Genomic DNA, 27,584 nt, shown 5'->3' on the forward strand with positions numbered 1-27,584 from the left:
AAGAAATGATTAGTCTGTAATTTCAATAGTAGGAAAAAAGCATTTAAAAAAGTTATAAATTAATTTGCATTTTCATGAATGAAATAAGTATTTGATCCCTTTGCAAAATATGCTTTAGTGCTTGGTGGCAAAACCTGGCAAGCACAAAGATCAGATGTGTTTTGTAGTTGGCCACAAGTTTTGCACATATCTCAGGGGGGATTTTGTCCCACTCCTCTTTGCAGATCCTCTCCAAGTCTTTAATGTTTCGTGACTGATGTTTGGCAACTCGAACCTTCAGCTCCCTCCACAGATTTTGTATAGGATTATGGTCTGGAGACTGACTTCGCCTATCCAACGCCTTGATATGATTCTTCTTGAGCCAATCCTTTGTTGCCTTGGCCATGTGTTTTGGATCATTGGCATGCTGGAATACCCACCCACGACCCATTTTCAATGGCCTGGCTGAGGGAAGGAGGTTCTCACCCAAGATTTGATGGTACATGGTCCAATCCATCCTCTCTTTGATGCGGTGCAGTTGTCCTGTCCCCTTGGCAGAAAAACACCCCCAAAGTATATAGTTTCCACCTCCATGTTTGATGGTGGGTCAGTGGTCTTGGAGTCATAGGCAACATTTCTCCTCCTTCAAACATGGCGAGTTGAGTTGATGCCAAATGGCTCGATTTTGTTCTCATCTGACCACAACACTTTCACCCAGTCCTCCTCTGAATTATTGAGATGTTCAGTGGCAAACTTCAAAACGGGCCTGTGCTGTACTGCTTTCTTGAGCAGGGGGATCTTGCTGGCACTGCAGGATTTTAGTGGTACCAAGGGTTTTCTTGGTGACTTGGTGTCCCATTGACAAATTCCTCCAGAGTAGTTTTGGGTTGGTTCACACCTTTCTCATTATCATTGAAACTCTACGAAGTGAGATCTTGCGTGGAGCTCCAGAAATTGGCAGTTATTTTATGGTTCTTCCATTTATGAATAATCACACCAGCTGTTGTCACCTTCTCACTCAGCTGCTTGGCGATGGTCTTGTCACCCTTTCCAGCCTTGTGTAGGTCCACAATCTTGTTCTGACATCCTTGGAAATCTCTTTGGTCTTGGCCATGGTGCAGAGTTTGGAATCTGGATAGATTGATTGCTTCCATGAACAGCTGTCTTTTATACTTGTGTGAAATACACCTGGGAGTTGGAAATCTTCCTGATTGATAGTGTTGCAGCCGGTCTAGGGGACCCGACCGCAACAAGAGGAATGATCCACCCCCAGTTCGATCCCAAGCAGCACATCACACATAAGTTAAAATAAGAAATGGTTTATTTACTGGAACGAAACAAAAACGGGTTTCACAGGAGTCACTCAGGCTTCGGGGTGGACCTACGCCGAAATAACAAACAAAAGGAAAACAGCTGAGAGGAGCGACTGCTTGCCTATCCCTAAAGAAACATAACCAAATGACAATCACTTACCTCCCTGCCTAACAAAACATGAGAAAACTGCCCAACTGAAAAGGCGATCCACCCCAATTCCTCCTGGATTCACAAAACGCCGGAGGACACTGATTCAGAGAGTCAGCTGCAGCGACCTGCAGCAAAAGCCTGCACGCATTCATTGGTCAGCATATTTATGTCTAACTGCCTGATCATTTTTTCATAAGCACTTACTTTTTAAGTATGTTTTTTTTTATCACCCATGAACCCATGAAGGGCATGTCGCAGCCCCAGCTGGTTGGGGTAAGACCTAAGATGGATGGATTGCCGTCCTCAACCCTGACGTTTTATACTCCACCTCCAGATCATCATCCAATCTGGGCACGCCATCTTCGGGATCCACCACTCCTGGAGGCGCACCTGCACACTCACATTTACATGTCAGAACCCCAGCCCACGACGGCAGCCATAACAATAGGGTGTCAAATACTTATTTCCTTCATGAAAATGTTAATTAATTTATAACTTTTTTGAAATGCATTTTCTGGATTCTTTTGTTATTGTTCTGTCTCTCACTGTTCAAATAAATCATTGAAATTATAGACTGGCCATTTCATTTTTAGTGGGCAAACTTACAAAATCAGCTGGGGTTCAAATATTTTTTTCCCTGACTGTAATTAATTTAATACTTAAAAAAACTCACAAGATAATGAGCCTAGCGTTCAAAGTTTAACACTAAGCAAAAAGGTGATTAAAATAATTCACTAATTAACCCTGTGATTGTGATTGCCCTGTTTGGGGCGATCGTGGCTCAAGAGTTGGGAGTTCGCCTTGTAATCGGAAGGTTGCCGGTTCGAGCCCCGGCTTGGACAGTCTCGGTCGTTGTGTCCTTGGGCAAGACACTTCACCCGTTGCCTACTGGTGGTGGTCAGAGGGCCCGGTGCCGCCAGTGTCCGGCAGCCTCGCCTCTGTCAGTGCGCCCTAGGGTGGCTGTGGCTACAATGTAGCTTGCCATCACCAGTGTGTGAATGTGTGTGTGAATGGGTGGATGACTGGATATGTAAAGCGCTTTGGGGTCCTTAGGGACTAGTAAAGCGCTATATAAATACAGGCCATTTACCATTTACCATAATCGTACATCAGAGAAACACCAGTCATAGAACTGGTCATTTTCTTTGTTGCAAAACAATTAATGGATTTGCAGAATGACTGCTTATTGGTCTGGCAAACCCCCATCACCACCTCCTCACGGTGCCAGCTGGGAACAATGACCCATTGGGAAGTTGGCCAGCGGTGAGGGTCATTGATGTCAGGGGGAGCGATGCGCCAGTCAGCGTATTCTTCGGTCACACCGAATGCAATGCCAACTCAAAATTTGAAAACGAATACTAGGGCAACGCGCGTCGTCCTCGCCCAAACAACGTGAGAAGAGGACGAGTGCTACCTGCCAGTGGATGGGTCAGGCCAAAGGAGCTAGCCCAATTACTATGCCTCCGTGCCCTGAACGTTGGTACATTAACCGGAGGAAGCTGCGAACTAGCCGACACTCTCAATAACCGCCGCATCGACATTGCGTGCATTCAAGAAACGGAATGGAAAGGGGCGTATGAAAGATTCAGTATCTTCAGTCTTCAGTGGACACGCCATTTCTGGCACAAAACACCTGTAAAAGATGGTCGATTTAGGAGGTGACCCCGACAACTTCAGCCTGTCAAACATATTAATGGAGCAGTATGTTTAAAAAAAAAAATCTAATTAAGCATGCACTCAGTACCCTAAGAATTATTATGGTAGTTAAACACAGTGATAGTTGTATATCATATTATATCACTTCAAACAGAGGTGACCCAGTAATGCTAAAATACAAAGGTTTGGACACCGTTTTGCATGTTTCCCTACTGTAGGGGTCTCTGCAAGCATACAGAGGGGGTACTCTGAGAGGGTACAAGATGACAACTTTGGAATTCTACTAGAAACAGTCGATCATATTTGTTTGTCAAAGCTGAATTCAGGGCGAACTACGCTAAATTAGCGTTTTTAGCTAGCAGCTACAATAAGCATAAAAGTTACCTTACGGCTATCATTTGTTAACATGACGCTTGTTCTTATACATGTAATACATTTATTACCAACCTGAGAGTTTATCCGCTATTCGACATGACGAATGACGAATGACGAATGACTTCTGAAGTCTTAATTCAGCTCAAGATGCTGTAGATTCCCGTCAGTAACACTTTCGGTCCGCTAGTAAAACGTAGTTCTATTAATCTGCGCTTGAACCGGAACCGGATGTAAGTTCCAAAAAACGGAATTTTGGGACTTGAAATTGAATTGTAGAACTGAAACTGAATGGTGAGAAGGGAATCTGATATTATTCGAGAGCTGAATTTTGAGCTGAGGTTGAACACCAAGAAGACTGAGTACTTAGAAGCCGGCCCCCAAACCGACTGCACCATCAGCATCAATGGAGAATACCTGGCGAAGGTATCTCACTTCAAGCACCTCAGATCAATGATCAACAATGACGACGACATCCTGCCAGACGTACGACCCAATGCGCCCTGGATGAAGTTGCGCCAAGTCACTGGTGTCCTGTGCGACCGACGAATGCCTGACATCCTTAAGTCGAAGATCTAAAAGAGCGTAGTGCGCCCTGTGGCCCTTTACGGATCAGAGTGTTGGCTGGCCACCTCAAAGCACGAACAGGACCTTCACACAGTGGAAATGCGGATGCTGCGATGGTGCCTGGGCCTGACACGATGGGACCACGTCATGAACATCAACATCCAAAAGCGGCTGGGCATTGCGCCGATCACGGAGAAGATGCAACGAGCGCGACTGCGATGGTATGGGCACGTGGTCAGAAGTGACGAAAACTCAGTGGCAAGAATGCACTGCGACTCAGCCCCCAAGACCAGCGACCAAGGGGCAGACCAAAAAGGCGATGGATGGACCGAATCAAAGACGACGTGAAGAAGATCGGCCGAATGGAGGCGGCTTTGCAGAAAAGCAGACCCCGCAGTGTGGGAATAACGCTAGGAGGAGGAAGAAGAAGCAGAAGGACTGCTGATTGATTTTCTTTCAGTCAGCAAATTGATTATGGAATAATCATGGAGTTTCACGGTCACAGCAGTTGATTTTCCGACAATTGTATCAAGCAATCCAGAAAAATGTAACACGAATTTAAGATTTATTTCCTCCATGTGTGGAAATGTGTGTGTTTTATATTGGCCAGCCATGTTATTTCTTGCGAATAATTTATAGGGGGGTAATCCCTAGAGTCCATATACCAGCCTGCACATGAATGCCCCCCTCTCTGCTGTCTGGCTGAAACTGAGATCAAACGTTGCGCTGCTTTTACTAACATTGTGGACCCAGTAGACTGGGTATCTGTTCAACACTATATATGTAGGGTAGGGTTGTGTCCTCACACGTTTTCTCAGGTTTACTCAGTTGCTCTGGCAAAGCCTGAAATATATAAAGAAAGCTTCTAAAAACTGAAAACACCATAATTTATGCAGTGCTGGAAATTCTCTGCAGCACTGCAGCCAGTCTTTAGTGTACATCCTCCATTAGCTAAGAACATCATTTACATATCTCACACTTGACAGGAGCATTAAAGTTTATATTCATTTTTCTTTCTTTGCTCAACCCATTTGCTCCCTGACCTTTTTTTTCATGCCCTCATTCCCCCCCCCCCTGCAGATAAGATTGAATCATTAGCTCATTTATAGAGAGTTCTTCACTGGTTGCCTCTTTAAGTCTTTAGCTTATATCACACATAGGGCATCTCGTCATCCCTCCTCCTACATCTGCCAGCCTCTATTCACACTCTTGTGTATTTGGCATTTTTCAAGCATTCTTTGCTGCCTGTGACATTTCTACATCATTGGGTCGTGCTAGCAAGATTAAACCCATGATTACCTATTTTCTACTTCACAATGGGAAATGCTTTTAGCCTGCAGGATGAAAGGGAGTCTCATTTTGTTGATCCTGTGGTCATCAGAAAAAGGTCACCTCAGCCTTTCATTACAGGAAAATCTACCAGATGGGCATTTTTTTGTACGAGGACTTGTTAATGTTTGTTGTGGAGCACTAAAGTGGTGTTTGGACATTGCGACATGGTCCCCAGCCTGTCTGACTTGACCTTTCCTTGTCTGTTCCTAGCCAGTCTACATTATATGAAAAATTCTGTCATCACGAAACTTGCCTCCGCCTCTAGTTTGCCCTGTACTCTAAAACTGTTCAGTATGGCCTGCAAATGGTAAATGGCCTGCATTTGTATAGCGCTTTTCTAGTCCCTAAGGACCCCAAAGCGCTTCACACTACATTCAGTCATTCACCCATTCACACACTGGCGATGGCAAGCTATATTGTAGCCACAGCTGCCTTGGGGCGCACTGACAGAGGCGAGGCTGCCGGACACTGGCGCCACCGGGCCCTCTGACCACCACCAGTAGGCAAACATGGGGTTAGTATCTTGCCCAAGGATATTTGGCATGCAGCCAGGAGGCAGCTTGGGATCGAACCACTGACCTTCTGATTAGTGGCTGACCTGCTCTGCCACCTGAGTTACAGCCACCCCAGTTTATCTGCTTCCTGGCTTCTAAATTGTGTTGCCATCTTTCTTTTTTAATGGTTGCTTTTAAAGCTGATCTTGCCTGATCTAATGTACTGCAGAGCAATGTTGTGTTAACACTTGAGGTCAAGGACAGTCCAATCATTCTTTAACGTGACCGAGAGAGTGAGAAAGCAAATATTCAACAACAGCTAACTATGCTTTACTGTGTTTGTACCTGACCTGTCTCTGTCTCTGGGAATCCTGGGGAATTTTTCACTCATTCATCAGTGGGCTCCAAGTCATGAGATGCTGCCTGGGGGAAACTGCTGTGACAATGACAGAGTAGGAGGGTTGATTTTTGGCAACTCCAAGAGTAGCGACAGGGTCCTTGTGGGCCTGGTTGGAAGAATTTTTCAATTAATTTTAAACACTTCCATTTCTGGCTGAATGCACTGCAGCTTGTTGAGGTCAGGACAATCTGTAGAATGAAAGTGGCTGAATGGTGTGCCCATAGTTGTCATTTGCTCACTTTGGTTGCAGATAGATAGGCAGTTTAACCGCAGTTGCGTATGCATTTTGGAAGAATACACATGTGGCCATTGTGTTGTCTCTTTGATATTGATTTTCTAAACTCAATACCATGATGTCCAACACAAACCACAGAGTTTGTGTTTTGGAAGCAATACAGTATGGACATAATTTTAATGTACAGTATAAGCAGAGCTGTGGATATGAATATATGAGCATGATCTCTAGTCACTTTAATCTATCTCCATTACACTTCATAAATCCACATAATGACGTATCTATGAGGTTTTAAATATAAATTCCGTAAAAAACTCTCTTCAAATTTCCTCAAATTAAGTTGCTTGCTGCTGGGCCATAGCAGGGGGTTAAGGGGCTTGTATGCATATGCAGTTTTCTCCAACAAGATGAAGGATTCTTTTGACGCCCTTGGCATTGATCCCGTGGAGGGGTGGGAGGAGACACAAATCATCTCAACTACATACTGTCTCCCATCAGTCCATTTTCTCCTGACATTGTACTAAATGAAATAATTTAGTGACCCTCCTTCTTTTCATGTTTGCCTTTTTAAAAGGCCAGATGATGTTCTCTGCATGTCTGACACCTTATTAAGCCTCTGGGGGACGAGGGGGTTGTGGCATTTTTATTTGGGGATTTTGAGATGAATGGAAAGCTGTGCTTGTATGCAATCTAATTACTGTGGTCATCTGTGGTCGTCATCTGCCAAATGGTTAAACACAGTCATCATGGCCTCTATATTTATGTCTATACTTGGATCAAACATGGAATCGCTACTGATTCCAGAGGTAAATTAACATGAATGAATACATCATAATATGTGCTTGCATCAGGATTTCTAGTCTGATCGCCAGATGTAAGCTAGAACGTTCAGATCATGTGAAGGACATTAAGGACATGTATTCTTCTTTTTATCCTCCATATATGGTAAATGAAAAGGGACTAACAGCTATCTCCAGACAATGGATTTTGTTTTTGCACAACCTCACCCAGTGGACGTTTGTATGAGCTAGAGGTAGATTGCCGGACGCCTTGTGGGGGGGAGTAATGGGGTGCCCTGTGTTGGCTCTTTGTTCTTGCTGTATGAGAGAGGACCCCCTAATCTGTCACCGTCAGGTACCCTGGGGGAGGTGAGTCGTGATGAATACAGGAAGGGATTTGAGAGGACACTAAAGAGGGTTTCTTCATGACTTATATATGAGTGTAGAGCAAGAGCTGCTGTTTATAAAACACCCCAGGCCACAAACAGCTTTGTTGCTCTTCTCATATTTTTTTTTTAAAGAGAAAAGCCTCAGCTTTGCTGAACAGCCTTTCCTAAGTTTTGCAGTGCTACAGGCTGCAAGTATGCTTACGCAGTTGCTGTTGCTGTTTTTTTGTCCTGTAAGTGAGTTAGATATTGGTGACTCTTAAAACACAAGCTTTGAAATGATCTTTCCAATGATATAAAAATTATGTGCAGATAAAAGTGTATAATTTTTGTGCATTAGCAGGTTTATCTGCAGATAATCAGGACCATGTTAAATAATAATACTGTTAAAATTGAAGGAATAAGGGATTCAGATTCATGTCTTTTGAGGGTATTTGACAACTTAGCAGTTTACACAACCTCATTAGCAAACCACTCGTGTTACTGCAGGCCAAGATAAGGAGCATCACTAATTTGACTTTAAATTGTACCACTTCACTGATACCATAAAGTCCATTAGTATCTGCATCAGGAGAAGGGCTGCCATTCCCAAGCCATCATTACCGTTTTTCTTTTTCTCGCCTGCGCTGGTAATTAAAGCTGTGTTTATGAGTTGTCTGTGCAACCGCTCAGTGATTGAGGGTTGGGTCTGTGGGCGGAGGCTTTTCCCTCTTCCAGTATTGCTAGAAGCACATGAGGCTTCTATTAATTAAGGCACATTTCCAGATTCAGCAGGCTGCCTTCTTCATGCCAATGAATGAAAGTCAGCAGCATGTACATGGAGGTTGTAGAGTGAGTGTTTATAAAAATGAATCTACATTTTGCTAGGGAGGCAGCTATTTTTAAGTATATCAGTTTTTGTGTTGTGGTAGTGGTGAAGCACATTGAATAAAAAAAACATCACCGTTAACCTGAATTGACATAACATATGCAGCTCATTATTATTATTATACACATTATTATTATTATTATTATCTTTTTTTGTTTATTTCCCTTTATTTATTACTTAGTCAGCACTAAGACAGCAAGCATGATCTAAGCCCAGCAAAGAGTTAAGAAAGGCAAAGCATTGCCCGTCTGTGTCTTTGTCTTGTAGTCTCCTCAGAGGCTTATAGCAGGAGATTTTTAGCTCAGCTAAAAATGCTGATGTTGGTGTTTCTAGTACAAAAGCTCCCCATGGATACAAGACAAAAGAACAATCTGGCTGTTGCAACCTTATGAATATGTAAGAATAAATCTCTGAACATTTAATGATCTGTTCTATCTTCTAAAGTCCTCTTTTGTCTCAAAAATCTAATAAAATGTATCATCTACTACACATGCTCTTCTGCTGTCCTTGTACTTTTTTATATTAGTTTACCATTCCCAGAATTTGTATGTCTGCACTGATATTTGCCTAATATTGTAGTTTTTAATATGTTCAGCAAACATCGCAGCAGAAAAACTGTGAAATGAAATATTAAAGAGGGCTGAGTGAGAAATGAAATGAAATATGGGGTTAAAGGGGGTTAAAAGGGAGAAGGTGAAAATTGGTGCCATGTAAACGGCATATTTATCTTTTAGTAGTGCTAATAAAACAAGTTCATTAAATCCAAGAATAAATAAAAAATGTTTATTCTCATATACATGACCTGTTTTTAATACTTCCCTATTTGACTCACCTCACATATTTATATTTTTTTACAAGAGTGCTAAATAAAACCTGTCACACGCTCAGAATAGTTATTTCAGTACAAAGATTATTTATCATAAATTAGTCTCTCTATGCATTTTTTGTGTTGCTTCCCTAGGTAAGAGTTTCCAGTAAAACCCCCACGAGAGGCAGGCCAGAAAGTCCCTAACCCATTTTCATGTCGAACCTTAGAGGCATATAAAACACCAACTGACCCAGATAATCAGAAGGCAATTTAGCTTGTTCTCTTTAAAAAGCTCAACCTTGTCAGTTTTGGCTTGCTCTCACTAATAAAAGCAATTCAAGGGGATCATTTATAAGATCCTGCTGGATTTCTCTTGTAAACTTCATTTTTATTGTTACTTTAGGGTTGTTTGACACGAGAAGCAGACTGGGGCACTAATCACAGGGTTGGGGGTTTGACCAAGACCTCCAACCATGACTCAATAAACTGAACCGTATACTGTCTTGCATTTTAGTCTGATTAGGTTGTGTATATGGATTAATGAAAAAAATTGAAAAACGTATTCTTTGTCCCTTTTGTCTTCTGTTTACAAGGTCAGTAATGCTAATATCTGCTGGGATGCAAAACTGTAACAGTCATGTGATTGGCAGAGTTTGCCCTTCCTTTGGCGTACTTACAGTCACTTTCACTGCACAGGAAAGTATGGCAGTGTTTGTGTGAAACTATTTTCTGTGAGTGAGTAGTCATTTTAAAGACCTAAAAGTCTATATTTTTTGTAATAGAAAAAAAACCCCAGTTCATCTTAAGCTTCGTGATCGTGTGCTATATCAGTTGAAAGATGGAAAACTTGAATGAATAGTGGTGTTATTGGTGGATGTTAGTCCAGACTGTTGCACAGTGAGAGAGCTTCAAAACCCAAATGCATGTAGCACAAAATGTTTGGGATTTTATCAGAGAAGATGGTCTCATTGAGTTGTTTGTATGATGTATCATCTGACTGTTATGATCGACCAAGGTGGACATAGCTTGGAAACAAGAAGCAGTGGGATAAAAAGTCATGGTGCACAATGAGGGTTGCTGAAATTACCCAATGTGGGTGGTACATTTAGTTAGAGAAGGCACAAGAGAAATTGCCTGAAGCCAAAACAGATTCTACAGTGGGGCAAAAAAGTATTTAGTCAGCCACCGATTGTGCAAGTTCCCCCACTTAAAATAATGACAGAGGTCAGTAATTTGCACCAGAGGTACACTTCAACTGTGAGAGACAGAATGTGAAAAAAAAATCCATGAATCCACATGGTAGGATTTGTAAAGAATTTATTCGTAAATCAGGGTGGAAAATAAGTATTTGGTCACCTCAAACAAGGAAAATCTCTGGCTCTCACAGACCTGTAACGTCTTCTGTAAGAAGCTTTTCTGTCCCCCACTCGTTACCTGTATGAATGGCACCTGTTTGAACTCATCATCTGTATAAAAGACACCTGTCCACAGCCTCAAACAGTCAGACTCCAAACTCCGCCATGGCCAAGACCAAAGAGCTTTCGTAGGACACCAGGAAAAGTATTGTAGACCTGCACCAGACTGGGAAGAGTGAATCTACAATAGGCAAGCAGCTTGGTGTGAAAAAATCAACTGTGGGAGCAATCATCAGAAAATGGAAGACATACAAGACCACTGATAATCTCCCTCGATCTTGGGCTCCACGCAAGATCTCATCCCGTGGGGTCAAAATGATCATGAGAACGGTGAGCAAAGATCCCAGAACCACACGGGGGGACCTGGTGAATGACCTGCAGAGAGCTGGGACCAAAGTAACAAAGGTCACCATCAGTAACACACTACAACGGCAGGGAATCAAATCCCGCAGTGCCAGACGTGTTCCGCTGCTGAAGCCAGTGCATGTCCAGGCCCGTCTGAAGTTTGCCAGAGAGCACATGGATGATACAGCAGAGGATTGGGAGAATGTCATGTGGTCAGATGAAACCAAAGTAGAACTTTTTGGTATAAACTCAACTCGTCGTGTTTGGAGGAAGAAGAATACTGAGTTGCATCCCAAGAACACCATACCTACTGTGAAGCATGGGGGTGGAAACATCATGCTATGGGGCTGTTTTTCTGCCAAGGGGACAGGACGACTGATCCGTGTTAAGGACAGAATGAATGGGGCCATGTATTGTGAGATTTTGAGCCAAAACCTCCTTCCATCAATGAGAACTTTGAAGATGAAACGAGGCTGGGTCTTCCAACATGACAATGATCCAAAACACACCGCCCGGGCAACAAAGGAGTGGCTCCGTAAGAAGCATTTGAAAGTCCTGGAGTGGCCTAGCCAGTCTCCAGACCTCAACCCCATAGAAAATCTGTGGCGGGAGTTGAAAGTCCGTGTTGCTCGGCGACAGCCCCAAAACATCACTGCTCTCGAGAAGATCTGCATGGAGGAATGGGCCAAAATACCAGCTACTGTGTGTGCAAACCTGGTAAAGACCTATAGTAAACGTTTGACCTCTGTTATTGCCAACAAAGGTTATGTTACAAAGTATTGAGTTGTATTTTTGTTATTGACCAAATACTTATTTTCCACCCTGATTTACGGATAAATTCTTTACAAATCCTACCATGTGAATTCATGGATTTTTCTTTTTCACATTCTGTCTCTCACAGTTGAAGTGTACCTCTGGTGCAAATTACTGACCTCTGTCATCATTTTAAGTGGGGGAACTTGCACAATCGGTGGCTGACTAAATACTTTTTTGCCCCACTGTATATTATTATTTTTATCATTATTGTTATTATTATTATTATTATTATTATTACTTTTTTACAGCATAAAGTGTTGTCACAGAGCTGCAGTCAATAAAAGTGCTATATAAGCTTTCAGTTTAATGCAATTTAATAAGAATGGACTTGTTGAATGAGTCTCATAAAGCCTCCCTTAATATTGAATTAAATTACAGATAAAATATTTTTTGCTGTAGTTGAACATTTAAATTTTTTTTTTTTACTGAAAGATATTACGTTCTGAAAACACTACTAATAAATACAACTGAGGGGGGAAAAAAGTTAATGCTTTTTGTGACTTTACAGGCTGTAGACTGTAACAGTATGCTTTTTTATTACTGGGAACCCCTAAGATATATGTGTGCAGTAATAAATATATTCAAAAAGATTCAAACAGAGCACAAGGAGACCGCTCCGTCTGTCCTGCCCGGGGCTCAATATCTGCTGACAGACATTGGTGTAGAGATCCATGCCCTCTTGTGACCGAGTTACATCTGCCTTGCTTTCCTGAGCCAGGCCTATGTGGAAACAACACTGCTGCCTGAATGTTAATACAGTACGTATCCTAGGTCTGGGTAAACCTCGCCACCTGCAGTCCTTTTCTGTGGCACTGAGAAAAGCAGGAGTTTGATTGGTTGTAGTTTGCAAACATCATGCCCACAGAAAGCTTCCGGTGCATTTCTGAGCATGATTCCCAATGAACCATTACGTGACATGGACAGACTCCAAGATCGTTAGAATCAGAATGGAGCCAACTGGAGGCTGAGTTCACGCTGGCTGGCTTCCTCTTAGGTGATTGATTAGACTCTAGCATGGCTGTCCTTAGAGGAAGATTGGGACGCTGGGACTGGTCGACTTCTCTAAGTGATGGAAAAGTAACTCTCAAGGACACAAAAATGTATCTGTGAACTGAGGCTAACACTCTTTGTGCCTTCTTATCATACAAAGAATGTTTGATAGCCTGCCAGTCTAAGGGCCACAAACAGATATTTGTTACACTTTTTACAATGTAAACTCATCAACTGGAATCTGAGAAAGTGATGTGGGATACAATAGCTTCTTTTAGAGATCATTTTAGAGCTTCAGCATTATAAAATTAGCTGCTTTTATTCCCCAATGGACGAATGGACGAACTATATCATTACTGGACTTGAGAACAAAAATCCAGAAGCTACCTTTATTTTGCTGGGAGACTTCAACAGAGCCAACATGAAGAAGGTTCTCCCCAAATACTATCAGCACATCTCCTTCCCCACAAGAGGTGATCAAACACTGGACCATTGTTACACTCCATTCAAAGAGTGCTACAAACCCCTCCCCCGCCCAGCTTTTGGTAAGGCAGAACCATTGTTCCATTCTGCTGCTAGGTCATCTATAAATGGGACAGTGAGGCTGAGGAGGTCCTACAGGACTGCTTTGACACAACTGACTGGCAGATATTTGTGGATGCAGCTGATGGCAACATCAATGAACTCACAGACTCTGTCATTGGATATATTGGAAAGTGCATGGATGATACCATCACAAAAACCACTGTCCGCATATATCCAAATCAGAAACCCTGGGTAAATAAAGATGTTCGTGCCAAGCTAAAAGTGCGGACCTCTGCCTTTAACTCCAGGGATCCTGATGCATATAAAGCAGCCAGGTATGACCTCCGAAAGTCTATAAAAAAGGCCAGAAAGGAATACGGGGACAAAATGGAGTCCAGCTACCACAGCTTTGACACCAGGCGACTGTGGAATGGAATGCGCTGCATTAATGACTACAAGAAGGACAACACAGTCATTGTTCAGCCCACTGCATCTCTCGCAGACGAGCTCAACAACTTCTATGCTCGTTTTGATGCAGACAACAGAGAGCAGATCCTCTACCCTCAGGAGGACAGTGAGGCTGTAACTTTAACTCTGAAAACAGAAGCTGTGAGATGGACTTTTAAAAAGGTCAATCTTCACATAGCTCCAGGACCGGACGGCATCCCGGGCCGGCTTCTCAGAGTGTGTGCCGACCAGCTGGCAGACGTGTTCACCAACATCTTCAGCCTCTCCCTGAGGCAGTCAGTGGTCCCCACGTCCCTCAAAGCATCCACCATCATTCCTGTTCCCAAAAAATCAGTGGTCTCCTGTCTGAATGATACCGTCCTGTTGCACTGACATCCGTCATCATGAAGTGCCTGGAGCGGCTGGTCAAAGGTCACATCTGCTCCTCCCTCCCTGACACACTGGACCCTCTTCAGTTTGCCTATCGGACAAACAGAGCCATGGAGGATGCCATCGCTCTGGCAATGCACACCACCCTCACTCACCTGGAAAAAGGGAATACATATGCAAGGATGCTCTTCATCGACTACAGCTCGGCATTTAACACCATCATCCCCTCAAAACTTGCCACGAAGCTCGTCGACCTTGGGCTGGAAACACCAATCTGCAGATGGATTCTAAACTTCCTCACAAACAGGCCCCAGGTGGTGAGAGTTGGTAAGCACACCTCCTCACCACTCATCCTAAACACAGGTACGCCACAGGGTTGTGTGCTTAGCCCCCTCCTATATTCCCTGTTCACACACGACTGTGTTGCTAAACACAAGTCCAACATCATCATCAAGTTTGCGGATGACACAACCATCATAGGCCTCATCACAGACAACGATGAGACGGCCTATAGCAGGGGTGCCCAATCCCGGTCCTCGAGAGCTACCGTCCTGCAGCTTTTAGATGCATCCTTGTTCCCACACACCCGAATCAAATGAATGGCTTGTTATCAGGCCTTTGCCAAACACGATGGCATGCTGAAGAGGTAATCAAACCATTTGATTCAGCTGTGTTGGAGTAGGGATGTATCTAAAAGCTGCAGGATAGTAGCTCTCGAGGACTGGGATTGGGCAGCCCTGGCCTATAGAGAGGAGGTGATGGCACTGTACGAGTGGTGTCTGGAAAATAACCTGACTCTCAACATCAGCAAAACTAGAGAAATGATAGTGGACTACCGGAAACGACCAGTCAGGGAACACCAGCCCATCCACATCAACGGTGTCAAGGTCGAAAAGGTCAGCAGCTTCAAATTCCTTGGAGTCAACATCACCGAGGACTTCTCCTGGACCCTTCACACAGACACTGCAATCAGGAAAGCTTGCCAGCAGCTTTACTTCCTGAGGAGGCGGAGGAAGTTTGGCATGAACGCGAATATCACCTCAAATTTCTACAGGTGTGCGATCGAGAGCTTGCTGACGAGCTGCATTACAGTTTGGTATGGAAGCTGCTCTCCCAGCAGCCGTATATCACTACAGAGGGTAGTGAAGGCAGCAGAGCACATCACTGGCCATTCAGGACATTTATCTTCAGCGATGCCTCCGTAAAGCACACAGCATCATCAAGGACCACAGCCACCCAGCACATCAGCTGTTCTCCTTGTTACCATCTGGCAGACGTTACAGGAGTCTGTCTGCTCGGACTACAAGACTTAACCATCAAGCCATACGACACCTCAACCACAACACTTAAACACACACAACACAGTCCACAGGACGCACTCAGAAGCTACCCTGCAGTTTCACAAGTACTCTGTTTAATCTGCACTGGTCACTCCACTTTACTGATATTTATATTGATATTTATATTTTAAAAAAGTGCAATACTGTAATAAGTACCACTAAAAAACTTTTGTACTGTTCAGTACTGCTGCTCATTCCTGTGCAATATCCCATCTGCTCCCCCCCCCATCACATTCCTATTCAAGATTTTCTTTATTTAATCACTAGTGTGTACATATATTTATATATACATATATATTTAGTCACTTAACTGAAAAATCTCTTTTCTCTTTACTGCATCTCATTAATATTTTACTCTTTACTATTTTTCTATTTATTTTTCTTCTACTGTACCATTCTGCTGAGTGACTTTTGCTCGTCAAATACATTTCATTGCAATGTTGACCCTGTGCTAACTTGCATATGACAAATAAAAACTGAACAATGTCATCATAGGCAAGAATGAGCAGCTTTTATTTTTATAAAGCAGATTGTACAGATATATTTATTATTTTACAGGCAAAGAAAAGGCATTTTAATGCCTCAATTTTTATCATGTGCACATAGATTTTCATAGGACTGTGCAATGCTGTGGAAAACTAAGTACACTGGAAGCAGTAAGTACACTTCTTTAGCGTACTTTTAATCAAATACACACATTAATTATCAGTGTGACCAAAGCGGAGATGCACAACAATAGGAGCCCAAACCAACTGTCAAACACAGTGAAATGCTCTAGTGAAACCTTAAATGAGTTGCCCCCAAGCCTCAATAAACTGAAACAATGCTGTAAAAAGAAGAGTGGTTAAAATTTTCTCCACAACAATGTGTAAGACTGATCAAGTCAAACTGAAAATCAATACTTTGATTTACTGCTGTGTAAGTTGGTTCTATAAGCTACTGGATCGTGGGGTGTGCTTAATCTCTTTTTCACATGACTGTAGTAGTTTACTACTTCCTGCATAACCAAGGAGTTACTGTAGTTTGTAGATTGGACCTTCATTCCTATTTTTCACTTTTCCCAAAGCTATATTAACCTCACTCCTTTCTAGACTACCAGAGCTCTAATAAACATGTGTTCCATCTTTTTATGTTAGTGCAATGCTGAAGTATTATCAAATTTTGCTAAATATCATAGGTTTTTTTCATATGTAAGTTTATACCTTGAAAATAATTAATATATTTTGGATTCTAAGACAGATTTGACGATGGATTGATGGATTTTTTTTTTCCATAAGAGTACTTTTTTATGTCTAACTGTATGGCTCAATAGATAAGTCAGCCTGCGACAGTTATATAATAATAGGCATTGTCCGTGTGTCCCTGAAAAATTCATGTGTCATCAGCAAGCACAGAGTCTGAGAATGAAGTGTTGCTCACAATTTTTTTTTTATCTGTTCTTTAAACTTTGGTTAGCTATTGTGCTACCTTTACTAAAGAGTATTATAGGGTTATAGCATATTTTCCTCTGGGTGGAAACACTCTGATGAAGGATTGCAGGGATTTTCTGCATTTATTTATGAACTGTGAACTTGATCTGAAAGAAAGAAACATGTGGGAAAACATGAATGACTATACTGCAAGAGTTTTTTTGTTTTATATGTAAAAGCAGCAGATGTCAGAAGGAGAGAGTCACTAAATTTAACTACCCTGAATGGTTATTGCAGAAAAATGCATTGTTTTCTCAAAACCACAGTTTGCTTTGGAAAATCTTGATGTTATCCTCTTAAATGTGAAGTTTTGAAACAGCTTAAGCAGTTCACGTCTCAAACATTTAAGTCAGACTTGTGAATAATAAAATTCCTTTTGTCTTGGATCATGCCAGCTTAGTTCAAAGAGGACATTCAGGTTTAAGGGGAATGTACTTGCTGACTCTATGCCTGTATTGATTATAAGAACCGTCCGTGATGCATCTTTTTTCCCCTGCACTGATCAGATCGTGCTTTGACTGCAAGCTTTTCACAACTAATTTAGAAGCACATTTGTATTTATAGCTAAATCATGCCTTATCTAGTAACCCAATGCCACACATTCCTTTTTGGTTTTGTGGGGTTTTTTTCAACCAGATTCTGAAAATAAATAGTAGTTAGTAACCCGCTAACCAGGTAGACAGCATCTCCATTGTTTTATGAGCACAGGAGCCTCAGCTGCTGTCTTAGTAAACAGCTGGCCATTAGTGTTGACTTCAGTAATAGGTACAGTAGCATTAAAATCCCACCAGGGAGCCATTTGATCACCTGTCTGCTGCAGTTACCAAGACAACATAAATGAGATGATGGCTGCATGATTGTTTAGTGTTTGTTTCACTTTTTTAATCTGAACTGTGTCATGAGGATGTTTTCCTATTGTCTGTGGTGATACAAAAGAGGGTGGTTTTAGGTTAATAATAAGGAGTTTTACGTAGACATATTGGTAAGCAGGTGTTCCACACATGGAGACTTCTGCATGCTTCTTACAGTACCTGAAATATGTCACAGTCTTTTTTTGCTGCTGTCATTGGGTAACCGTGGGCAGACTATTTCATACTAGTTTAGCATATGCTTGGGATCTTCCATGGCTAATATCTGTCTCAGTTATAACTGCTTTTTCCTTATATGTGAGCAGCCAAACTCAGATTATGTAAATGTGCTGCATTACAGTAAGGATGGAGCTTTTGTTGGGTTTATAGCTATCTGTTCATCTGCTCTAGATGCAATCATTGCATTTGTGGGCAGCAGCTCTAATCTCAACCTTTACGTCTGAGCCTCAGGGCTCATTTAGAGCATCTCTGGCACAGAGGCAGGGTGGTATCACTTCCATTTAGATGAACAACCAATCTGAGGTTTTCCTCTCTTCCAGGCTTCAAACATGTGGCTGCTAAACACCCATGACAGACTTGATCACCACATTGACTTTCTGCCACATTGACTGCTGATTTGTTCAGCTGCCCCTCACAAGCTCACAGCAATATTACTGCAGCACCTAATTACACTTTATAAACCTCATGGTGCACTTAAAATATAACACCTGAATACAACAATTAAATATACATTAGGACTGGGACATGCCATCCTGATTTCAGAAAATTGAGACACTGTGAAATAAAAACAAAACTGAACCCCATTTACTTGGTTTATTTATTGTTAAAGTAATTTTGAAACCAACATCTTCTATAGAAAGAAAGAAAAAATGGGGGAAAACACTATGGAAATAGACAGATTGTAGAATACAATTTCTCAGCATAAATTGTGTTAAAATATAACCAAATAAATAAAAAGTTGTGGCAGAATTAGTACCGTATTTCCTGGACTACAAAGCGCACCTGAATATTAGCCGCACAAGCTAAAATCAGGGGAAACTCCTGTTTTGTACATACATTAGCCGCACCTGACTAAAAGCCGCAGGTGTTTTAATGTTTACTTACCATATGTAAGAGAATATGCACAAAGGGAATTGTCGGGAAAGAGATGGCTGTTTGGGACCACATCCCTTGTATTAATATTTTGAAAAACAAGTTACCGGTACATATTTGCATAACTTTTTACGTATATGCACAAGTAACGGTAATTACAAGTACGAAACATGTACTGGGCTTTATAAACGAGTAACAAATGTAGTGTATAACAATAACCTACAGCACACCAGAAAAAGAGATTTGGCCTACCTTTTAGGCTCAGGTGCAGTAACACGGCTTTAACAAGAAGAAAAGTCAGTCATTCACCACCATCTTTCTCTTCTTCCTGCGCACTAAAATCCATAAAGTCCTCTTCTCCAGTGTCGGAAACGAACAGGCTCAGGATGGCTTCATCATCCACTCTCCGCTTCTCTCCTTCGTTGTCACTTTCAAAACCAAAGAAATCCTCGTTGTCAGTGTCAGAGTCGAACACCCTCTGAAGGGCCGTGGCAGTGTCCTCCTCTCCATCACGCAGCAGTCCAGCCCTTCGAAATCCTTTGGTGATCGTGGATGTTTTCACACTTCTCCATAGCACTCTTGCAGCCATTCCTTCATTACGCTTTCCACCATCCACCCATTCTTGTTGACCTTAACAGAGATGCCGCTTGGGATCTCTTCTCTTGGCATAGTCATCCGCTTAAAGATCACCATTGGCAGAAGTTTAAACCCTGATGCTGTGCAGCCCAGCACACAAGTGAAATTCATTCTCTCATGGCCAGTGGTTCTCACCGTGATGGTTGATTCGCCTTGCTTGTTAACAGTCCTAGTGAGGGGCAGGTCAAATGTCAACGGCACTACCTCTGAAATTTTCTATCTTCGACTGTTGGCGACTGTTTTGGCTTTTAGTTGGATCTGCACTGTTGAAACACCTCGCCCGTTTGCTCTCTGTGTGTTCACCCAGTCTTCAATACAGTCTTCAAGTTTGGGCCATCTGCTCTTATTTCCTGTGAAAGCTTTTTTCGTCTTTTTGCACAGAGCCAGTTCATCACGCTGGCGTCTCCAACGTCTCACCATTGATTCGTTTATACCAAGGGTACGTGCAGCAGCTCTATTTCCCTTGCTGAGTGCCAAATCGACTGCCTTTAATTTGAAAGCTGCATCATATGCATTTCTTTTGTTTGCCATACTGAGGGTTTGTGAATGAAAGCTTCCTTTGCTCCTGTAATACCCCTCTTGCTCTTGCTAATCAAGTTTATCTTTCGCGCTACGGACGGACATGTGACCAGCATACCACTCTTGTACTCTTGTGTGTCTGATCACATGCCCTTCCGCCAGGCAACGTAGTGCCGTACAACAGCGGAACAACCAAAACAAATCCTCTTACGATATCACAAAAATCATGGACGATCCATAGAAAAGACGCACCTGACTAAAAGCCGCAGGGTTCAAAGCTTGTGCAAAAAGTAGCGGCTTATAGCCCGAAACATAAAAATTCAGAGTTAGCAAAAATCTCTGTAACAAAGATGAGCTTAGCACTAAAGTGGCTTTGGGTCATTAGGAGGGACAGCTAAAATCAAAAATTGCTTAAGAGAGTTAAAGTATCAGTTAATTTGTGTATTTGTTTTTTTTAATGGGCATTTCAAGGAAGAAGCTAAGTTGTTATATGAGAATGTGACGGGTGGAAAAGGTTGTAGGCTATCTCAAGATTTTTGTCTTCTTCTTCATGATGCAGTGTTGCAGAATAGGAGACAACACTTCTTCTGCCGAGTTGGTCTATTATAATAGGTGATCAGTGCCTGTTCTGGACTGAATGAGTTGGTCTAATGAAAAGCCTTTTCAGTGAGATGTCATCTGTCAGTCACCATTAGACAGTGCTGTGTAAACAGTGGCTGACAGCAGAGGAGGTTTTCTGCATGTTAGATATAAAACATGGATTAAGCCAGAATGAAAACCAATCCCTTATTTTCACATTTTAACTGAAGGAGACAAAACAAACAGCTGTGCAGTAGATGGTAAACTCTGCATCTGTTTTTGGTGTCATTTTGTTTTTTCCAGAATGGTACTGACTATGGGTTCCTGGTGCGTCAGAATTCTGAACTTCTGCGAGCCCTGGATGAGCTGGAGAAGACTTGTGCCACACTAAGGGAGGAGAATGGTCTGCTGGTAAGACTAAAAATATAACAGAGGGCGTGTAGACTTGAGTGAAGGTTTTGTAAGAAAGTAGGCCAGGTGCACAGACGGTGAACAAAAAGATCTAACTCCCTTTGCTTCTTTTCTTCAGTCATTTTATGCAGGTGTTTGAGTTCCAACTTGCAGATTTGAATCATTATTAAGCCTTTCTGAATAACTGCGTGATTTATTTTTTTGCCACTGCTGTGTTAGCATTTGCTGCATCCCTTTTTTGTTTAGCGGAAGAGCAGTGCCCCAGAGACTGAGGAGAAGGTCAGGCGGCTGAGGAGAAAGAACACAGAGCTGGCTGTTCTTGCAAAGAGGTTGGAAGAGAGGGCTCGGAAACTGCAGGAGGCCAACCTCAAAGTGGTATGCAGCACATATAAAATAGCTCAAACATTCCCACAGCGAACTGAGTCGCCCAACAGTGTGGCTGCAGTGACTCTGAACCAATGGTACATGTACACGGTTTTTATATAGTGCATTTCTACTCTACCTGAGAACACATACGACATGCCTCATTCACCAATTCATACAAGCACTTTTTCTTAAGTGCTTAAGTGTTTTCTATCTAACATTCACACACTCACACGAGTAAATTGAGATTTAGTATTTTGCCCAAGGCATGCAGATTGGAGCAGCCAGAGATCAAACCACCATACTTCTGATTAGTAGACCTGCTGTACCTGCTGTACTACCACACACATGCAGCAAGTGACTCCTTATCAGTCCAAATCACATTGTCATAATGCCTGATAACAAGATAGAAACAGAGTCACAGAGCATGTGAATAAAAGGGTACAAAAAAAAAATTCTCAACACAAGAAAACATGACAAAATGAATTAACACCTCACACACTATTTATTAAATATGTAAAAATTTGAGTTGTGCAGTGTGTGATCTTCTTTTCTTACATGAATAAAAGCAGCCTTGTACACCAAATATTGTAATGCATAGAAATGAGATACAAAAGAAAACGTTTTCAAACAAAGAAGTTCCATAAGATGTAATATACACTTTTATTAAAGAGATCTAGCAAAAGACTGCAGAAACTAAACACAGTTGTCAAATACTAAATCCTTCTGGCCATGCATTGTTATTGCTAATGAGACAGCTCATGAATACTGTAAATCTGAGAACTGCACTGTCCAATGGACTTCCTCTTTTTCTTCACGATGCAGTGTTTGCAGGATAAGAGACAGCACTTCTTCTGCTAAGTAATCCTATTATATTATATTATATTCCTATTGTAATAGGTGATCAGTGCCTGTTGTGGACTGTATGAGTTGGTCTAATGAAAAGCCTTTTTAGTGAGCTGTCATCAGATAGTAGCTGCACTGTCAGATGGACAAGTACTGGTTGTTAGTTAGATATCATCTATACCAGTGGTCCCCAACCTTTTTTGCACCATGGACTGGTTTATGTCCGACAATATTTTCATGGACCGGCCTTTAAGATAAGATAAGATAAGATAAGATAAGATAAGAAAACCTTTAATAGTCCCACAGGTAGGAAATAGGGGAAATATACAGCATCAGAAAAATGTATATCTGTATGCCCTTTGCTTCCTTATGATATACAGCAGTAGCTTTAGATGCCTGTTCTCTGTTTAGTGATTTTTTAACATAACAGACATTAGACACTGAAACCATCTTATACATAGTCATCATTGGCACCTACACTGTTTATTCAGTACTGTTTTATAGTTAGAAAATTTCACTTATGATTAAAAAGCACTATGTTTGATAAGCAACATATGGATAATCCATAAAACTGGTTACAGAGATTATACAAATCCACTATTTTTACAATTAAAAATACTAAAATTCACAGATCTGGTTCATTTTCTCACTGCGCAAATTATATATAACGCTATAAACAACCTACTTCCTGACAATATTCTAAAATTGTTTTCTAAAAGGGAACGGGGGATACAATTTGAGGGGGGGAATTAAATTTAAAACATCCCTGCATCCGTACAACACTAGCAAGTTTTTGCATCTCTGTGTGTGGAGTGAAGCTGTGGAATAGACTAAGTAAAGAACTGAAGCAAAGTCCCAGTATGACTCAGTTTAAAAAACGGTTCAAAAATATGGTTTTTGCAAAGTACAGGGAGGAGGTCGGGCTTTGATTGGGTGCTCTCACCCACTACTTTCACAATAGGGATATATATATAAGTGTGTGTGTGGGTGCACAAGTATGTTTATTTAAGTATATATATCTGTAAATTTGTATATCTTTGATGTGTTACTGGGATTATTAAAACAATCTTTTTTAACATGTTCAAACTAAAGATACAATACAATACAATCAAGGATCTTGGTATGAATTACAGATTATCAGTGAAGCTGCCATTCTAGTTGATGAATCTATTAAATTACATACCACACCATTATCCAGAGTTAGAGTTAGAATAGTCAGACAGCCCATGACATCAACGCCAGACATAATCATGATAGATCAGCTCATCTCAGTGCCAGTTCAAATCACTGGATAAGTCAGCTGATACTCTCTTATGCATCCACATGGCAGATCACATATAGGACATGCTCCCTGACTTTCTATGTATGTGCATCAAAGGGTGGGAGAGTCCCAGAGCAGAGCCATGCCGAAAGATATAAATCAGTTGTGGTAAAACTACACCAACAAAGACTGCACTGGAACTGATTGGCTTGGTGCTGTCCTTTGCTGGTCTTTGCCTATTGATTAATCAGTGAGCTACCAGTGCCAGTACTAATATTCCACAAGAGCATTCCTGCAGACCAGAATGAGACTTGGAAAGTTTAAAAGTATTCTGCTGAATCCAGTTCTTTTTACAACTGTTGATCCCCTTAGTTTCCACTCATATCTCATGTGTCTTCAGGACTGTATTCCAATGTTTCTGCTGATGAATATGTATTTTCTTTGCAGGTCAATTCCCCATCTTTGATGAGACCTGGGTCAGTTGAACAGTACAAGAGGGCATTTGCCCGTCAGCGAGCTCGGGACCTGGCCCAGCATGCCGATGTACTGCTCTCTAAAGACAAGGAAATTGCTGCCCTGCAGCAGGAATGCAGAGAGCTGGAGGCTCGGCTGGGTATCACTAAGGTATTTATAACTCATCTCCTGCTGAGTAAATTCATCCAGCCTAGATTGAAATGTGGGCACTAATTTGGCCTCAATTTCTCAGCTGAAAGCTGATTTAAAGTTTTAAGCAGTATTCCATCTACCAACCTCATTGTCACCACTGCCACAAGCCTGCTCTCTGCTGGACAGCATGGGTACTGCTCATCCTAACCTCCTCTTAAGCCCCTGTTGCAAAGGCTGCGTCACTGCTGATGTCTAGATAGATGACATTGCAGGAATAGGCTGTTCTTAATTACCAGTGACTTAAAAGCTTATTCTCTTGAGTGTGAACATCTGTTGGGTTTCATAATACTGGATGTTGCAGGGTTAGCTGTACATTGACATAATAAAAATGTGCTGACTCTTGTGTTTATCGGAAACTGTAGTGGAACATCCATATTCTTTTATTCTTTAATTTAATATTTAGTACCTGCAGGATGCAGTTTGAAAACAACACAAACAATAATGTGCTAAACTGAAACTGTTGTCTTGTGGCTGTGTTTAATGGATGTACACACACACACACACACATATATATATATATATATATATATATATATATATATATATATATATATATATATATATATATATATATATATATATGTATATGTGTGTGTGTATATATATATATATATATATATATATATATATGTGTGTGTGTGTGTGTGTGTGTGTGTGTGTGTGTGTGTGTGTGTATGCAGGGCTCCCCTATTCCATCTGGTAGAGGGGAATTTGAGAAGCTTTTTAGGGAGTCTCAGAAGGAGGTGCTGCGGCTGCAAAGGCAAGTGTCGGTCACATCATCCAGAAAGCAGCATGACCATATTCCTGACCACGATGCTGCAGAGAAGAGTGGGGAAAATGTGAAGGAGGAAGGGCGAAAGAAGGTAAAGTCATTTTCATCACACCAGAAACCATTCAGACTCTGCACTGACCCCTGTTGGTCTTAATCAGCTTTAAAAAGGCAAGTGAACTCTGTTTATGCACATTAAAAGTGAGATAAAATTAGCTATTACAAACAGGCCCCATCATGTAGTTAAATCTAGAAACATTTATGGTCTCAGAGTGTAGTTGGAATTATAGGAATGTAAAACATAACGCTGTGAGTCCCGAAACTCAGGGTTTGTTTATGTTGTCATGGATGTTTTCCAGTGTTATATAATGGCTTGTTGTTGGACTCTATACTAATCTGTCACAGGCCATAATGAGATGATTCCCTCTCTTGAACTTGGGCCTGATCAAAGACACAAAAGTCCTACACTCTGATCTTCTGTGCATTTAATGCTGTTTTCAGTTCTTAAAAACAGCTCTACTCCAGAGGAGGGATGCTCTGGATATTAGTCACTGGCTGGAAAGTATAAAAATACACATATCACCTAAATATAGGAAAAGGTTTCTTAATGCAGCATGTGGATTATTGTAATGGTAAAATTCATTCTTTATCGCTTAACATCTGTAACAGAGAAAAATGTCATTGCTCTGGTCAATTTTAGAGGTACAGTTGCATCCTATCCATGTCATTTAAATGCATACATCTAATAATGTTTCTTTATTTTTTGTAAAATTTTTCACTGCCTGTGGAGTGAAGTAAATTCTCTGCCTGTGGAGCTCAAATGAGAATGCCGATTGTGGTAATCTCTCATTTGTGGGACGCAAACACGCACTGCCAGTGGCACACGCACACCCAGAAAGGGGCCATGTTGTGTGAACTCTAATCCCCTCTAACAACAGAATGGTACAGTCCAGTAATCCGCTCGCTGTTGCTGTGGCAGCGGTGAGAGGGTTTTGGGTGGTAGGTAAGACTCCAGCCGCAGTAAAGACTTTTCTATCTCGCCCTGCTCTGGATAACTAGCAGGCCAAAGGAACCCTTGACGTTGCCACAGATCACACGAAAGGGGTAGGTCATCTTGTGAGTTTTGCTGTCTCTGGGACTTAGTAAGGTCTGTCTCTTGTAGTGCTTCTGGGCTAACTTCATATGTATGTGTGTGTGCTTGAAGCCGTGCAGGACTCAAAGTTGAGACTTGACACTGAAAATGAGTCAGTGTCATGACATATTGGGAGGGTGAGAGAACTGGCTCGAGGCAGCTGGTGTTTCATTTGCGTTAGATATTAAAATCAGCTGCTTATGCTGTTACATGCCCCATCTTACTATTCCGACTTGAGTTGTATCTAAAGGGATTTGTCTTTAAGGACTTATAGCTTTTATTTTTTGCTTTTTTTTTTTAAATATTAATTTCAGTAAATCCTGTCCTAAATCCCACCCTTGTCTATGATGGACTGCCACTTTCTTACAGTGCAGAAAGACGGAGCAAGCGTGAGGCCTAGTCAAGGGCAGCCTGTCAACCCAGTTTTGTAACAGTCATATTCACAGCTTCCAGATGTAGAATTTAGACAGACAGACTTAGTGACATGGTGCTGCAGCGTTTGATTGGTGGACATCGATATGTTCCGTATTAAAAAAGAAAATCAACGGCCAGGCCAATCCATTAAGGTGCTTTTAAAAGAAGTGATCCAGTTACCCGTTTCAGTAGTCGGCAGGGATTACACCAATGTGCTTATGGCATTCAGGGCCTGCTGAATGTGATCTGACCCTGCTTTAGTACGCATGGCCCCAGGGTGTACTTTAATATACATGGACCACATCAGTGTGAAGTGTCCATACCTCATCATGTGAGGCAGGGTGTGAGGAGAGGTGGGCTGTCTGAGCTAGGGCCTGGTCTGATACAAACACAAGAGGCAAACATGCTGTAGTCTCAGCATAAAACAGACGCTAGGTGCGCCTGCTTCCTTCATCAGGTCATTTATTGGTAAATGACTTACATGACTGTGTTTACACATCCTGTAGGATTTGAGTATTTACTTAACTAATTTAATTTTCGTTCTTGACTTTATTTAGGGACTCTTTTTTTATTTAAACAGTCATTACTTGATTCACCTCAGTTTGAATGTGCAGTTGGATAAGACAGTGTTTCTGATTTCTGCAGGGTCAGACAAACACTACCACTTGACAAGCGCTTGATCAGTTATACATCTATGTTGCATGTAAGCTTGGCCTTGAATGTATTAAAAATGGTAGATGGAATTCAAAATCTTTTTTTGACATTACTGATGAAAAGAGAAAGGATAAGGTTGCATTGTGCTTGATTAATGATACATTCAACCTCTCAGGCTCACTGCATAGCTATTTCCATGTGTTATCCAGAAGGATTCAACTTAAAAGTTTCTAAATAACTAAATTATCAAGCATCCAGTTGAAATCTGTAGATGACAGAGGTTGGAGTATTAGTCT

At 41.6% G+C, this 27,584-nt stretch overlaps 1 protein-coding gene across 1 annotated transcript in view; it reads left to right on the plus strand.

Annotated features, from left to right (window-relative positions):
- tspoap1 (TSPO associated protein 1) overlaps positions 1-27,584 on the plus strand; it is a 77,672-nt gene that overhangs the window by 14,291 nt on the left and 35,797 nt on the right. The window contains exons 2-5 of the mRNA XM_085364314.1: positions 21,076-21,183; positions 21,430-21,558; positions 24,101-24,277; positions 25,000-25,182. Of these exons, the coding sequence (XP_085220440.1) occupies positions 21,076-21,183; positions 21,430-21,558; positions 24,101-24,277; positions 25,000-25,182 (597 nt within the window). The remainder of the gene's footprint in view (positions 1-21,075; positions 21,184-21,429; positions 21,559-24,100; positions 24,278-24,999; positions 25,183-27,584) is intronic.

Source organism: Diplotaxodon limnothrissa, linkage group LG10 (genome assembly GCF_057381915.1).
Source record: "Diplotaxodon limnothrissa isolate DT_005_m linkage group LG10, D_limnothrissa_male_GT1.1, whole genome shotgun sequence".
Taxonomy (NCBI): Eukaryota; Metazoa; Chordata; class Actinopteri; order Cichliformes; family Cichlidae; genus Diplotaxodon; species Diplotaxodon limnothrissa.